The 15,537-nt window shown below is 31.1% G+C and overlaps 4 protein-coding genes across 4 annotated transcripts; all 4 read left to right on the top strand.

Annotated features, from left to right (window-relative positions):
• The first annotated feature begins 2,183 nt into the window (after positions 1-2,183).
• Positions 2,184-2,764, top strand: Tsp_04890 (hypothetical protein). Its single transcript, XM_003369427.1, has 3 exons — positions 2,184-2,252; positions 2,322-2,477; positions 2,690-2,764. Exons 1-3 carry the CDS (start codon positions 2,184-2,186, stop codon positions 2,762-2,764), a joined length of 300 nt encoding a protein of 99 aa, XP_003369475.1.
• Positions 2,765-3,067: 303 nt separating this feature from the next.
• On the top strand, positions 3,068-8,591 carry Tsp_04889 (putative RecF/RecN/SMC N domain protein). Its single transcript, XM_003369426.1, has 22 exons — positions 3,068-3,122; positions 3,626-3,638; positions 3,673-3,844; positions 3,938-4,084; positions 4,153-4,314; positions 4,597-4,707; positions 4,788-4,925; positions 4,977-5,108; positions 5,176-5,328; positions 5,385-5,574; positions 5,637-5,691; positions 5,769-5,889; positions 5,957-6,075; positions 6,149-6,287; positions 6,348-6,494; positions 6,575-6,782; positions 6,856-7,116; positions 7,202-7,395; positions 7,469-7,612; positions 7,684-7,878; positions 7,947-8,132; positions 8,241-8,591. The coding sequence occupies exons 1-22, from the start codon at positions 3,068-3,070 to the stop codon at positions 8,589-8,591; spliced, it is 3,393 nt and encodes a 1,130-aa protein (XP_003369474.1).
• Positions 8,592-8,614: 23 nt separating this feature from the next.
• Positions 8,615-9,044, top strand: Tsp_04888 (hypothetical assembly protein). The gene is made up of 2 exons (XM_003369425.1): positions 8,615-8,731; positions 8,799-9,044. The coding sequence occupies exons 1-2, from the start codon at positions 8,615-8,617 to the stop codon at positions 9,042-9,044; spliced, it is 363 nt and encodes a 120-aa protein (XP_003369473.1).
• Positions 9,045-10,534: 1,490 nt separating this feature from the next.
• Positions 10,535-13,746, top strand: Tsp_04887 (hypothetical protein). Its single transcript, XM_003369424.1, has 12 exons — positions 10,535-10,559; positions 10,794-10,861; positions 11,003-11,089; positions 11,155-11,297; positions 11,367-11,430; positions 11,492-11,967; positions 12,122-12,417; positions 12,487-12,742; positions 12,868-13,024; positions 13,168-13,272; positions 13,340-13,465; positions 13,621-13,746. Exons 1-12 carry the CDS (start codon positions 10,535-10,537, stop codon positions 13,744-13,746), a joined length of 1,929 nt encoding a protein of 642 aa, XP_003369472.1.
• The last annotated feature ends 1,791 nt before the right edge of the window (positions 13,747-15,537 follow it).

Raw genomic sequence — 15,537 nt, 5'->3', positions numbered from 1 at the left:
ATCCAAATATGACTAGAATTTATTACATTATGAAATAAATAGGCGATGTTAATAAAGCAGATTATGATTAAATAATGTTTGAATTTAAAAAAAGGTCGACGCGCACACAACAGTATTTTTATTTTATGCAGTGTATCATTATTTGTTAAGTTTTTAAAGAGACCAAAAAACATTACTAAACAGAACATTACATAAATATGAAAATATTCCAGCAAAATTTACATCCTGTTTAATAATAACTTGTTTATCTATTTTTATTTCCCAACTGCAGCATTTATATTATTAAGTCTCCATAGCAGAAAGCTTTTTAATGATAACTGAAGTGTGGTGAATTCTACCAACTTATTTTTTTGTTTATTAGTGTGAATTTTTTTATTACATTAATTAAATCGGTTATATATTGCTTATATATATATAACTGCATTTAAAAAATTACTTTGTTAGCATGGCATCGTCAAAAAATTTTTAGCTAAAACTAAAAGAGCAATGCATAATAGATGAACATAACATGACGTAAGTAGATAAATAATATTCAGGGTTACTTATAAAGTAAGCAATTACTTACTAAGTTCAGGAAAAGTTATTATAAAACCAGAAAAGTCGGATGAAGTAATTCATATTGAATATTGTTAGTTGATTTTTGCATTTTAAAAATAAAAATCTCCAAGTAAATGCTGGCTTCAGTTTCTGAAAACTAGTTTAATACATTTTTTCACTAGATAATAGTTTAAGCTTGATAAGTATCATTGTGAACTTCTCCAAATAAAAACGTATGCCAAATTTGCGTTAACCCAGATAGAAGCGATGCTATGCGTGCCAACCAACAATCAAAAAAAATAATAAGTCAGATATTATCTGAAAAAGTAAATTTTTTATTTCATAGCATAAAGTCATTACAGATTATAAACATTTGAACAATTGTGGCTGTTTACTTTTCAGAACATCAAAAAGAATATAATGTTGATTAGCAAATTGGAAATGCAAATTTTTTATAAAACAATTCTGAAATTTGAGAAAAAGATACTGTTCAATTAACTTATTTAAAGAAATAAAATTTTAGAAGAAATTTTGGATTATGCTGATGTAAATAATTTTTAAAGTTTGTTACTTTTAATATTTCATTTATTGTATAACACAAATTAAAATAATTTTAGTATTTGTTACAGTTTCACAAAGTTGCTACAAGGCAGATAAACATTAAATTAAAAAAATTTTCAAATAATAAAAATTGCTTAAGTTGGTTCATTGAATTGTAAAGTGCATATTCAGTGCAATTGGTATGGGTGCATTTTAAGTGGTTGCTCATTTTATAAACATTGCTAACTGAAATGCACTTAATAAAAGTTGACAGTATGAATTTATTTTTGATGGACCACTAAAAATACATAAAATGCTAAATAAAATTGAAACGAAAATATTTTTAAAAACTACATAAAAAGAAGGAAAAATACATTTATCTGTAAAACTTTTAAACCTCCCATAAAAATGCATCATCTGCTGTATATTTATAATGGACTAACTAGCAAACTGCGCAACATAGCTTGCAGCACAGACATATCCAAAATTTTTTACATTTTTTACATTAAAGTTATCTGGAAAAGCGCATAATTTTATTCAGAGAATTCCATATAACCTATAAATAAATTATACTCATAATTTGTACATAAATAAAAAATTAAAATTTATTTGGTTTTGTGCAATTTTTTGATTTAAATTTACAATTATTTAAATTACAAAATATCTATATTGGAAATAAAATAGGAATAATAAGTAGCTACAATTTTGCATTTTTGCATAGACTTTTCCAAGTGCTGCAATTTAGTAATGTTCATTCGCATATTTAATTTCATAAAGTTTAATCATTTAAGACATTTATTTTAAACTGCATCTTTTATCTGTAATTTTTATCTGATTTTTAAATTCTTTTGCAATCAGCATTAAAAACTGATTTCTCATATTATTTTACTGACGACAATGATCGTACAAACAAGAAAAGCGGTCACCAGTGATATTATTTTCTTTTAAAGATCATGCTCTTTTTTCTACTGAGTTTGCAAAAATTTAGCTTACTTAAATGGCAAAAATGAAAATAATAACTGCGTGCATTAGCATGTTTAGTAGACCTGAACTGAATGAATGAGCTGAACAAGCACTTCCCTAGGTTAAGAACTTTGGGAAAGAACATGAACAGTGGCATGAATGGATTTCATGCCATCTTGCTTACACTGAAGAAGAAACTTTCTTCTAGCACGGTGAGGAAGCAAAAAGCCTTTGTCAAAAAGAAAAAGAAGACGACAGAGCCTACTCCGACATATTTTTAGCTCTCCTGCAGATGTACGTTACAATCCAGGAATGAAACCCGGAATTCAAAGAAGATTCATGCTGAGGGAATTTATCTCCCACAGAATTTAGGTACAGTCCACAGGGCTAAAAAATCATCACCATCTCCATCACTTGATCTGATTGCGGAGCAGAATGTAATAGAAATGTTACTGCAGAAACTGTGACCGCTGATGACTTTGTGGATGTCGAGTTGTTTTATATTCAGTTGAATGCATCAACAGTACGCGTACGATTGAGGAATTTCTCAGTAATAGTAGTCCTATATAACGTCGAGGAAATCACTTAATACCGCCTTGTAAATGATAATCTGTATTAATTCTTTGCCTAAGTATACAAGTAATTACAGGTACCCCAGGAAACAAAACCAGGCGGTACATACATCAGCATATGCCAGATCGGCACCGGTTTTCCATGGCTCTAAATCTGATCGCTGACAAGAACGACAAATGCTCCCTGAAATCCACGGCAGAGAACAATGTCGACGAACAAAAGCTTAATAAATGTGATATAAATAATTTTTAGAAAATTTAAAAATAGAAACACATCATTGTATTTTAACCAATGAAGCCTCCAATATTATAGCCATTTAAAATTAGAATAAATTAGATAATAAAATATTAGAAATTATCCGTCAATAAGATTCGACTGGTAGAGATCAACAAAAAGCATCTATGTTAGATCATATCATACCAAACCACTTTGAACCAATAAATGAATAAAACTAATGAAAATCCCAGAACATTACGAAAACGCAGAAAAATTGTCTCCGATTGAAGCAAGTAAAATTAACCAATCGATTGTTCTCTCAAGACGTAACTTTTGTTTATTTAGTCATTAATCTGCTAATTATTACTTTTCGATGTTTTTAAAAAATGTTTATAAGATTAATTGTTCTTTAAGAACATTTTTATTGTCAATCTTTCAAACCATTAATACTTTAATTATAAATTAAAATAAACGTAGTACTTGATTTTCATACTGTAGTTACTGTGCTCTAGATTTTTTTAAATGTGGCAGATTTATACTTTTTCTTTTGGTTGAATATGATTGTAATTTTAATAGTGAAAATAGGTGTTATGCTGAAAGATGTTTAATATAAAGTTATTTAATATCCATTCTTTTTTCACTGAGGATGAAAATGTTTATTATTTTTGAAAAATTGTCTTGATGTTATGCACAGTCTCGAGTTTTTATTTTAATTTTGTGCGATGTTTATGGATAAAGTAGTATAGCTTCTTATTTATAGAACATGATAATAATAATAATAATATATGTATAATAGATTCATATATCATGTTTTCATTGTTTTGCATAATTTTTGTTTTGTAGTGTGATGCATTTGAAAAGAATTGAATTGGAAGGTTTCAAATCTTACCGGCAGCGAACTGTTTTGGATAATTTTAATCCTAATTTTAATGCAATTACTGGGCTGAATGGATCAGGAAAGTCAAACATTCTAGATGCAATATGCTTTGTTCTGGGAATCACAAACTTAAATCACGTAAGTACCTTTTGAAGGATTCTTAATGATTGATTTGTAAGTTATTAAGATATGGTTTTATTTTTTTTTAATTTTTAAATTTATTTCATTTAGGTGAGGGCAGCTAGTTTACAAGATTTGGTTTCCGATTATGGAAAAACAGGGATTGAGAGAGCAGCTGTGTCTGTTGTTTTTGACAACAGCAATCGAGCACGTAGTCCCTGTGGATATGAGAACTATGATGAAATTGTTATTAGTCGTGTAAATACATAAATATATGTATATGTTATACATAAATATATTTATATATAATGTTTATTTCTTTTTAGGTAATCGTTAGTGGGCAGCAGAAATGCTTTTTGAATGGTTCTATTTGTCCAATAAGCAAAATTATTGATTTGTTCCGTTCTATTCATATGAATGTTAATAATCCACATTTTCTCATAATGCAAGGCCGTATTACGAAGGTGTTAAATATGAAGCCGCTTGAGGTATTTTTGATTTCTTTTTTATGTAAAGAAACATAGCATATAGTAGTAATGTTTTTAATTTTAAAATATAATTTTATGTGATTAATTTTGAAAGTTTTTTTTAAGTTCTATTATTTTTATTTTTGAATGATACAACTTGTGATATTTGTAATGCAGTTCTTATTATTTTTCGTGAAATTTGATATTTTTAATTGTTACTAATAGGTTAATTTTTTTACTGCCTGCTTGTATTTATTTGAAGAAAAATTTTTTTGAGCAAATTTGTTATATGTGAGTGTTTAGCTTTTGTCGATGATGGAAGAAGCTACTGGCACAAAAATGTACGAAAGTAAACGGCAAGTTGCCGAACACCTTATACATTGCAAAGAGAAGAAATTTAAAGAAAACGAACGGGTATTGATTGGAATTATTCAATTTATCATTGACAGTAATGTAATTTTTGATAATTATTAGTATCAAATTGTTTGTTATAGTTATTAGTTGATGCAGTAATGCCAAAAATTAAAAAATTGAATAAGCAAAAAGATGAATACAATCAACTGAAATTGGCCAAGTCAAAGCTCGGCATGTATGAGCGTTTGGTTGCTGCTTATCGATACCATCAGGCAAAGGTGAAACGTCAAATATGAAATCGATTGTGTTTTAGGATGTGTTAATTTTAGGAAAATATTTCAAAATTTAACACTCTCAAAGAATCTTCTTTGAAAAGTATAGACAGTGAACGAAAAATAATGGCATGCAAGCAGGAAAAATATACCGAAATAGAAGTTGAACTGAAAGCTTTGAAAAAAAAGGTGAGCTTTTAATAATTTTGTTGATTAAGTTGTTTTTTGTTTAAATTGGACAATCATTTGTATATAGCAAGGCCAGTGTACGGCTTTGACGAAACTGCAAGAAGAATTGAGCAACTGCAACAAGGATGAATGTTCAGCGCAGTCGGTTTATGAAAGCAAAGTTAATGCGTTGAAAAAGTTGGAAGAATACATGCAAAGTTTGTCAGATCATATTGCCAAGGTATTTTTCGGTTTTTTGGTTTATTTTTTTAAAAAAAATTGTCAATTGTGTTGAAGACGGAGAAGAATAAAGCAGACAAAAATGAAATGTACGCGCAAAGGAAACAAGCAGTGGAAGAGGAAGAGGATCAGTTTCAACGTTTGAAAGATTCAGCTAAGCAGTACCAAATTATGTGCGACGTTTTGCAAAATGGCATGACCGTGGATACGGAGGGAAAAGCGTTCACAATGGCTAGTTGCTTGACTGGTATTTATTCTGTCGTTTGCAATTATCATTTTCACGTGCTAATTGATATAGCTGTTTTTCAGCTGCTCAGGGAAAATTGACCAACATTGAAGTGGAAAAAAATTCCTTAGAAATGAAGTATGATTTGGAGAAAGGAAAATTACACTGATCACTGTAATCATGTATGTGTGTGTGTTTTTTTTTGATTATTGTAGAATTGCTGAAGCTAAGAAAAAGCTGAAGAAGAATAAAGAAATGCAAGATGCTGCTATTCCAGAGCAGAAGCAGTTGATATCTGATCTCGACAGGTTGGAGAAAGAAGTGCAAAATTTGGAAGTGAGATGATTTGTGAAAAAGAAAAAACTGAAAAAAATTTTCATTGATCAACTTTGATTTGTTGTAGTCTTCAATTGCTGCTTTACAATTTGACCAGCATCAGTTGAATGAAATGAACAAAAGCTATCAACAATTATCCGACGAGTGTCATTCGTTGGAAGTAAAACTGCGTCAGTTGGAATCACAGTATGATTGGAAATTTTTTTTTAAATCAATTTGCAATTGTATAAAATAATTTTTTTATCATTAACTTGTTCAGGTTTCCAAGTTTGGAAATAAGATTTAGTGAACAAGCACCAGAGTTTGACAGAAACAAAATTAAAGGTCGTGTTGCGGAATTGATCAGGATAAAAAATCCTCGTATGGCAGTCGCTTTGGACGTGACGGCTGGTGGAAAGGTTTGGATTTTAGTAAAAATTTTAATAATTTAATTTTTGAAAAATTGTTTTTTTCAATAGTTATACAGCGTTGTTATTGATTCTTCCGAGACGGTAAGAATGTTGAACGACGCGAAATGTTTGAAACAACGGACAACATTTTTACCTTTGGATGCAGTCGAATCAAAAATCCTCAACAGAGATGTAATCAGAAGGGCCAAATCTTTAGTACGTATATTTTATACGTTGCTCTTTATTGCACTTGACAATTTGAATGGATATATTTTCTTTCTTTCTCTCTTTTTGAGGTAGGTGATGAAAATTGTAATTTGGCAGTGGATCTTGTGGAATGTGTCGATCCAGAATTTCAAAAAGCGATTGATCATGTTTTTGGCACAACACTTGTTTGTACTAATTCTGAGATGGCAAAAACTGTTTGCTTTGATAAAGGTGTCCGAGCGAGAACAGTTACTCTCGATGGTGATGTATTCAGTCCTTTGGGAACATTGACCGGAGGTTTTCAATAGTTGTTGCTATTATTATTATTATTATTATTATTATTGTTTGTATTTGATTCCCCTTCATCTAGGCTCTAAGCCATCCGGTGGATATTTGCTTGAAATGCGTGTAAAAAATCAATCTATTCATGATGAATTTCGTGGCAAAAAGAATCAACTTGAAAAAACATTAAAAACATTGCACGAATTGCGCGCTGTTGCACAGAAGCACAGTGCTTTGGAAGGGGAATTGCAAATGCAGTTGATGAAAAAGAACAACGCTGCCCAAAGACTTCAATCTTGCCAAGCTGCACAGTTGGAAAAAGAGTGTGAATCTTTGAAAACTGAAATTGGTATTGTAACTGAAATTGTGATTGATTATATTTTTTTGGTTGGATTTTTTATAATTTTTACAAATGAATTAATATCTTTTTACAGATGAAGCGAGCTGTCGTTTGAATAGTGTTAATGAAGATTATGATGCTACTAAACGCCAGTGCAACGAAATTTCAGCCGCTTGGCAGAACAGTAAAGTTAACAAAGAAGCCGAATTGTCGAAAGCGAAAAAATCGTTGAAAGAGGCGACAAAAAAAGTGTCTCACATGGAAGAAATTGTTACCAAACATCAAGAAGTGGGGATTTAAATAAATAAATAAATAAATATAGTTGACAATTTTCATTTTTGAAATTTTTATTGATCTTCAGGAATTGTCTCGATTGGAAAATGACATAGAAGTATTGACAAATGATATTGAGAATGCGAAACAAGAAAAATTGCGCAAAGAATTGGAGAAAGAAGAATTGCAAACAGCGGTGAAGGATAGTAAATTTATTCTAGACGGTCGTGTGGTGAGAGGAATTTGGAATTTGATTTGACAATTTTGATTTTAAATATTTGCAAGCAATATTTTAAATTGTAGAACTCGACGAAAGCAATCGAAGAACAGTTGCGTGTGATCAGAGAAAAATTGAAAAATGAAAACAAAGATGCGGAAGATATGCAAAATGAAGTTCAGCAGTTGCAACAAGAATGTCGAGATTCTGAACTGAGATTGAAGCAGATGCAACAAGATTTGAATGAACAACAGAAGGCAGCTGAAAAATATGAAAATGATGTAAAAATAATTTTAGCAAAAAAATTTATTTATTTTTTCTCTTAAATTTTATATTTATTTTTTATCAGTTGACCAATTTGTGCAATTCGAATCCGTGGATTGAAAAGGAGAAGCAGTTGTTCGGCGTTGCTGGTACTGAATTCGACTTTGAAGCAAATAATCCAGACGATGCTGCTAAACGTCTAGTCGACGCTCATGAGACGATCAAACGATTGCAAGGACACGTCGACAAGCGAAATGTGGAAAAATGTGACGTTTATCAAAAAGAAGTGTGTGATTTTTTTTTCTTTGCCAACTGCACACAGAAGTGTGTGTGTGTGTGCAAGCGTAAAATGATAATTTTTTTATTTATTCTGTTGCAGGTTACAGATTTGATAAGAAAGCGGAAAGTGGTTTACAAAGATAGGCAGCATTTGGAGGATGTGATGAATTTGATGCAGGAAAAAAAGAGAGAAGCGGTTGCAGTTGCTCTTGAACAAGTTAACGAAGATTTTGGTCAGATATTTTCCATGCTTCTTCCAGGAGCCAATGCAAAATTGGTTAAAGTTTCCGAAGAAGATATTCTCGCTGGTTTGGAAGTGAAAGTGGCGTTTGGTGACGCGTGGAAAGATTCGTTGACCGAACTTTCAGGTGGACAAAGGTCAGTTGTAACCGAGATTAATTATATACTGGCTTGGTTGATTGTGTGGAATTTTGTCGATTTAGATCATTAATTGCTTTGTCGTTGATTTTTGCCATGCTTTTGTTCAAACCGGCTCCGATTTACATTCTCGACGAAGTCGATGCCGCCTTGGATGTCATGCATACGCAGAATATTGGCAAAATGATCAGTGAAAAATTTAAAACTTCTCAGGTAATTTTTTCATTTGCTACTTGATTATTATTAATTTCAACTGAGCTTTTTGTTTTTCTGGTTTCAGTTTATTGTGGTTTCATTGAAAGATGGTATGTTTTCCAATGCGAATGTGCTTTTTCGAACTGAATTGCGCAACGGCCAATCAAAAGTGCAACGTATAGCGAAGCAGATTCCAACTTTAGAAACTGTTTCTCGTTCGGATGTCACCTATGAACAAAGAAGAAAGAAAGCTCAATCTAGGGTGCAAGTTTTGCGAGATGATTGTAATCGATTAACCGACAACTGCGAAGGTTTGCGAATTGTTGACTAATTTTTCAAATCTGCAAAGTATTTTTTTTCAAATGACATCTGTATATATTTTGTTTGCTTATATATTTGTTTTATTATGTCTCTTAAATATCCATTCTCTTCTTATTGTTTATTTTCTTAATTTGTCAAAATATCTATCTCATTTTGCAAATAAATGCATAACATCTAGGATGTGGATATGTGTTTTTTATCTTCTCAATTATATATATGTATATATCGCCTTCTACGTTCATATCAGCTTTAAAAGAAAAAAATTTCATCATGCTACGCACACTAACAAACAACTGTCGTACTGTTAAACGCACAATAAATTATTCAAAACAGATAAATGCTTCTTTAGAAGCAGTGATTCATCAAATAGATTACCTACTTAGAGACGAGTATTTGTGTGAATTTTCCATTGTTTTTGTATTTGTGTTGCATCCGTGCTAAAGAATAAGTTGATTTAAATAGTAGCCTGATGATACAATCGACGGCTGGACCAGCCGACAACTGAAAAGCAGGTAAAAGCACAAATTGTACAAACTAGTACAAAAAGAGGATAGACGAGAGTACCGGAAAATGAACAGTAAATACACCAGAGCGTGAACAAAAGTCCAAAAATATGCTGCGATAAGTATTAGAGTTTCGCGCGCAAAATTACAGTGCAATAATCGCAGATAATTATTTAGCACACTTTTAGTATGAAAATTACTTTAGAAAGAATACAATTTATGCTAAAAAAAGAATTTTGTAAATTTTAAACTTCTAAAACATTGAAAGTTCAACAATTTTAAACATTTATAGAGTTCAAGTTTCACTTTCATAGTTGAATTTCTTGTAATTTTACAGTAATCTCTGTCAATAAATACAGTTGACTATTAGAATAGGATTTTATCAACATGTATTTTACTACATTTAACTAATTAGGTGATGTTTAATAAGTAACAGTATTAGAAAACAAACACAATTTCAATTTCTATTCCATCATTAAAGTAACCAAGCATGCGATGGTAAAACAACTTTCTTTAAAATTAGATCTTAATTATCTAAAATCTACAGAATTGTACATTATTTTAATTATCGATTATTTGATAGCTGTCTGGGGAATTGAGGTTGTGTATTGTTCATTTGTGTTAATTGTTTTAAGAATAATACTTTTTTAGATTCTCCTATAAAAGAATGGAATGTTAAATGACTGATTTTCAGATTCTGAATGATCGATGAAACTTTGTGTCAAGTTTGATATGACTGCAGTAGAACAGTTTGATTTTCAATAATTAGGTAATTATGTAGGATGGAAATTCATCAATTTTCAAATTCTGCGTATACTAATTTTTTTAAAAATAAGATTTCTGCTCTGATTGATATGCAATTGTTTATGGTTAATACAGTTGATTTTGATAATGAATTGTTAGATATTTGTTTGACTATTCATTCTATGTTTTATTGCTCAGTAGCGTGCTGAACACATTAAAAGTGAACATTTAAATGTAATAAGAAATAAATGAAATGTGTTTTGGGAAAAGTTTGCAAAGTTTGAGAAGAATTATAAGTTTCTGAAATTAGTAAAGAAGTTCATATAGCAGTAAATGTAAATCAATGAAAAGTTTATTGTGCAGAGATTCCATTTTATAATTATTTCATTTTGTTATTTATTTTATATTTTTTTATAAAACAGCACCACAATCTGATTTAATTTTTATTTAGCAGAACGACTTGAATTTTTTTGATTTATTCAAGTAAATTTGTTGTTGATTTTTTGTCGCAGAGATGACTTCAAGAGAAATTTACAAAGCAGGTTGGGTAAAGCTTGCTATAAAAGATGAAGCTACATCGGTAAGTAGATTCGGTTTATTGGAACAAATTGATCAGTGTAATGTGTTTTTTTTCTCAAAAAGTATCCTTTGATTGCAATTATTAGGTATTTAAATTGTTAGAAGTGAAATGAATTGTTCAGATGAAATATTTGCAATTTAGAAAGAGGAAAAAGTGATTGAACAGTGGCTAGTATTTTGCGTTCACTCTGACCGAGTTCCACTTTTGGAATCTTACGCGCATCCAAGGGTAATTTGCATGTCGATGTTTTCGTAGTTGACATTTGTTTTTTGTTATATTTTTTAAATAAAAAGGAAGTGATGAAGCATGTTCCATTCAAAGTGATCGATTTGTTCGACTGTAGCTATGTTGTACGAGCAGTTGTGCACGATCGAATGCTCACTGTTGGTTTTAAACACGACGACAGGCAGCCGATTACTTTGATCGCTGTTTCTGTGTAATGTACAATTGAATTGTTTGTTTTTTTATTATTGATTAAAATTTCAAAAGTGGCTAATAATTTTAGAGAAGAAAAGGAAGACTGGATACAGCAACTTACATGGAAGCTTTGTGATATTGGCTGTTTACCTGTAATTATTTTTGTGTTGTGTTGTGCATGTGAAAATTTGATTTTGAAGAATAATTTTTAAGTGTGCATCAAATGTATACACAGTAACTCCGCTTGGATTGAAGACTCGCCAGGAGGAAGTTGCTACAGAAGGTCAACAAATTCGAACAATTTTATCCGCTGTGAATGGCGGCGATTCATCAATTTTGCCCTCTGAAACGGGTGATCATTTTCAACCATCAGACGAAGTTCCTTATTATGAATCATTGGGCCAACGTGGAAATGAAACTTCACAAGGTGAAGAAGTTGCAGCATACGTTGCACCAATTAGCAGTTTGTTGGAGAAGTGCAATATTTCACCGGAATGTGGAACGGATGGCAAAAATGAAGAAAGCATTTCCGTCGTGAATAGGCCCGTTTTGCCTCCTCGTGATTCCATGAATAGACAGTTGACTGATGAAAATTCGTTTCATCTCAGCTCGCAAGAATCTTCGAAAAAGCAGTTCGATCCTGATCTTACAGATAATATTTACGATGTTCCTCCAATTTCTTGGACAAGGTGAGAGAATATTGTCGTTGCATTTTCTCGATAATTCTGCAATTATACATGTATCTGTTTATTCGAAGCATTCTTTGTTAATCGTTGTTGTTGTTGCTGTTTTTCGATAAACTAAAGGTAAAGTGCAGGTATGAATGATGAAAATAATTTTAAGACACGCAATGCTAAACATGCCTCCGACGGATGAAGACAAAGAATACAAAGATTTGAACGTGCCAAAATCTGCTACGCTTGCTGAATACGACACGATGCCGGAATGTACCGCTAGTATTGGTGAATTGAAAAGTGTAACAACAAATAATGCTGCAAGCAAAGCAGATCTTTTGTCAGATGTTGCGAGTGAAAATTCAAATTTCTGTTCATCTGATTGCTACAAAAGCTTATCGCCAGATAGAAGAAGAATAAAAATTTTGCCTTTTCAAAGTAAATCATCGCAAGCTGATGAAGCAGGTATAATAATCCATAATAATGACGTTAATTATCAGGTGGTTTAACTGATGTTTAGTATTTTTGCTTTAGCAAAAGTGATAACTGCCGATGAATTGAAAGAAAAATTTTCCAGTGATGATAGCATTGCTTTGCTTCCGCCCATTCCGCATAGTCTTCCGCCAGTTTTGCCGCCCAGATCGATGCTCTCCTCCATGCGAGTATCTCTGCGAGAGCAGGAAACACTGCAGTTGAACAGTGAAATTCATTCTGAACATCCAATTAAATTTACATTGTCACTAGAAAATATTTTACGCATTGCATTTGTCAACATCTCTGGTTTTCTATGGTAATTTTCTACTACTACTATTACTACTGTTATTGTTATTGTTACTGTTTCAGATGGAATGAATAAGTTTAAGTGAAATTATTTTTTGTTTCACTTTAAAATAGAAAAAATTTTACTCTTTACAGGATCAGTGGTTGGCAGGAAATTCAAGGATTGGTCAACTTGCGAGCATTTGTGCACATTGGTGATCGTCTGATGGCCATCGATGGTCGACCACTTGATTCTGAATCTCAATTGGAAGAATGTATTAAACGAAATTTAGATACAAGCCGGCAGGTACAAGTTTTTTAGGAGGATGATGAACTTTTTTTTACTACTTTGATACTATTTATTCATCACACTTGTAATTATCAAACAAATTACATAAGAAATTATATTTCATTTAAAAAATTCATCTTTTTCTTTTGATTTTCTTGTTTTTTTAGTGTGAAATTTTACTAAAACGAATGCCAATGGCAAAAGTGTTTTTGTTCAAACGGTTTTGCGATGGCGAAGATGTTGGACTAGTGTTGAAAAATGGAAAAAACGAAGTAAAACGAAATTACCACATCTCATTTTGCTGATGGTTTTGTTCGCATTATTTATCTGTTTATTCAGATTGTGAATGTTGTTCAGGATTCAGCTGCTTGGAGAGCTGGTTTCAGAGCGAAAACTGAAAGCAAGCTTCATCCCCATTTGGAAACTACTTGGTATATTACGGAAATCAACGGCCGTCCAATAAATGTGTTTTTAAAGAACGGAGAAGTGAGCAGGATCATTTTGACAATTTTCATGTTACTTTTATATTAACTATTTATTTATATTCGAATTTTATATTTATTCTATTGTTAAGTAATGACTTATTTTTTTCATTTAATTTTATTTCTCTTTTCTTTTAGTGCAAGCAACGTTTGTCAGCTATAGGTCGAGAGATTAGTGTTGTAGTGCAACGTACTGATTTTATCAAAGCTGTCAAACATCACATGACATTGAAAAAGCATTATCGGAATTTCATTGTTGGTTAGCTTTTTTTCTAATTGTTGGTCACTTTACATCCTATGACAGTACTTGAAATATGCTCATCTTTGTTCCAGTGTCGAATGATTGGAAATTTTTACAAATTTTACTGTCTAGCGAGCATCAGTTAATAATTACTATTGCAGCGGATAAAATTCTACTGCCCATACTTTCCATGTAATTTTTGATGAACTGAAGCAAATCAGTCTGTTGTAAATTATAACTGAATATCAGTTTCATTCAAGTGTTTCTCTGATGTTTATTTTCTGATCTCTTCTATCCACGATAGTTGCATCATTTTTGTTGAAAGCATTATTCGTAAATGTGAAGAGAACTGATTGATAAAATTGAAAGCATACAATTAAATCATTCAAATAATAAATACTGTTCGCAGATGGTGTGTAATTGATAGAAAAGAAATTGTAACCTAATTTTCAAAATGACCTACTGTAGCAGCTGTGTAAATTCGTCTCCCATGTTAGTAAGGAGCGTTTCGGCAGGTGCGTCGGTCGGTTTGCCAAAAAATAGCAACTTAATTCATATGTTTTTCAGTTTTGGCCTCGGAAAAACTATTTTCAGCAATCAGTTGATTGCAAATAAGCAGCCATATTTGAAGACCAATTGAACGGCCATGTTTCAAGGATTGAAAAGTCGAATAGCGGAAGAAACCAAGAAATTACAGAACGTACGTGCATCATCTCACAGTTTGCTATTTTTCTATACGTTTGGTTTGGCCAATTTGAAGTGACGAATTTTATATATTTATTTTTAATTGCTTATAAGGCATTCAGCATCGGTGTTAAATATCATGCTGCTTTTGTATTTTTATTAATTTTATTTAACTTTTTTTTCATTTTTTTCAGCATAATAAAACGGTGCATAATTTTGTTATTATTATTTTTTTTTTTTCGTGCTATTTTTTATTGTAAAAATATAACAAATATTGCGATTTTTACATTCTCACAGAAGATGAATTTTCATAAGAGGTAATATGTTTGCAGTGAAGTTCAATGGCCATTTAATGATAACTGTAACAAAGCAATTTCAGTTTATACAAATAGAGTTTTTTTCTTCAACTGTCAGTGTTTTGAAGCAGATGTTCCAAATGCTGTTCAATTGCTTGCATGATTTTTTTTCTATACATTACTTTTCTATACATGCTATTTTCTACCTTATCTCACGTGTAGAGAGCATTGTGCATATGATTTGTTCGTAAATAAATAATCGAATCGAACGACTGATTTACTGTTGCATAGTCTACTTCTCTGATCATTACGTCGTGTTCTGAACGGTTTTTGATTTGGTGAATTTTCACAGTTTCGCACAAACAGTTAGTTGTTTGGTGAACAATTCTTCTCATAATTATTGATATATTTTGAAATTCGTATAACTTTCATTCTTCGTGCTATTTTCATATTTAAAACATTGTTTCATATTTATATTGCAGAATTTGGTACAAATTTCAACTGATGTCGTCATTACAATATACTGATCATTCAGTATTTTAAATGTCAGCGTTGAATGAAAATTGTTGTAAACATTTTTTGGTAAAATTTTTATTTATTAATATTAATTCCCTTTTGTTATCATTCTACTTTGGGTGTTTTCACTTGTTTTGTAAATGATTACCTTTGATTTCAATTGTGCTAATAAAATTGACTGTTGAAAACAAACATAATTTAAATATAAAGAAAGTTTATTTAAGAAAGAACTGAAAAGCAACTATGTTGTAAAGCTGCTGAAAGTGGAACTGTAGAATTAATGGAATAATAATAATAATAATAATAATAAATAAGAAC

This window comes from Trichinella spiralis (assembly GCF_000181795.1).
Source record: "Trichinella spiralis strain ISS 195 chromosome Unknown Scfld1557, whole genome shotgun sequence".
Classification (NCBI taxonomy): Eukaryota; Metazoa; Nematoda; class Enoplea; order Trichinellida; family Trichinellidae; genus Trichinella; species Trichinella spiralis.
Note: the sequence above shows the minus strand (reverse complement) of the source record. Positions and strands in the feature narration are given on the sequence as shown.

Excerpts from the sequence above, each read along its gene's own strand:
- Tsp_04890 (XM_003369427.1), top strand. The coding sequence starts at position 2,184 with ATGAACAGTGGCATGAATGGATTTCATGCCATCTTGCTTACACTGAAG. Across the intron at positions 2,253-2,321 it reads AGAAACTTTCTTCTAGCACG|CTCTCCTGCAGATGTACGTT; the intron begins GTGAGGAAGCAA and ends ACATATTTTTAG. Across the intron at positions 2,478-2,689 it reads ATCTGATTGCGGAGCAGAAT|GTACCCCAGGAAACAAAACC; the intron begins GTAATAGAAATG and ends AAGTAATTACAG.
- Tsp_04889 (XM_003369426.1), top strand. The coding sequence starts at position 3,068 with ATGAAAATCCCAGAACATTACGAAAACGCAGAAAAATTGTCTCCGATT. Across the intron at positions 3,845-3,937 it reads GAATCACAAACTTAAATCAC|GTGAGGGCAGCTAGTTTACA; the intron begins GTAAGTACCTTT and ends TATTTCATTTAG. Across the intron at positions 6,495-6,574 it reads TCAGAAGGGCCAAATCTTTA|GTAGGTGATGAAAATTGTAA; the intron begins GTACGTATATTT and ends TCTCTTTTTGAG.
- Tsp_04888 (XM_003369425.1), top strand. The coding sequence starts at position 8,615 with ATGCTTTTGTTCAAACCGGCTCCGATTTACATTCTCGACGAAGTCGAT. Across the intron at positions 8,732-8,798 it reads AAAAATTTAAAACTTCTCAG|TTTATTGTGGTTTCATTGAA; the intron begins GTAATTTTTTCA and ends TTCTGGTTTCAG.
- Tsp_04887 (XM_003369424.1), top strand. The coding sequence starts at position 10,535 with ATGTGTTTTGGGAAAAGTTTGCAAA. Across the intron at positions 11,090-11,154 it reads AATCTTACGCGCATCCAAGG|GAAGTGATGAAGCATGTTCC; the intron begins GTAATTTGCATG and ends TTAAATAAAAAG. Across the intron at positions 13,273-13,339 it reads TGAAAAATGGAAAAAACGAA|ATTGTGAATGTTGTTCAGGA; the intron begins GTAAAACGAAAT and ends CTGTTTATTCAG.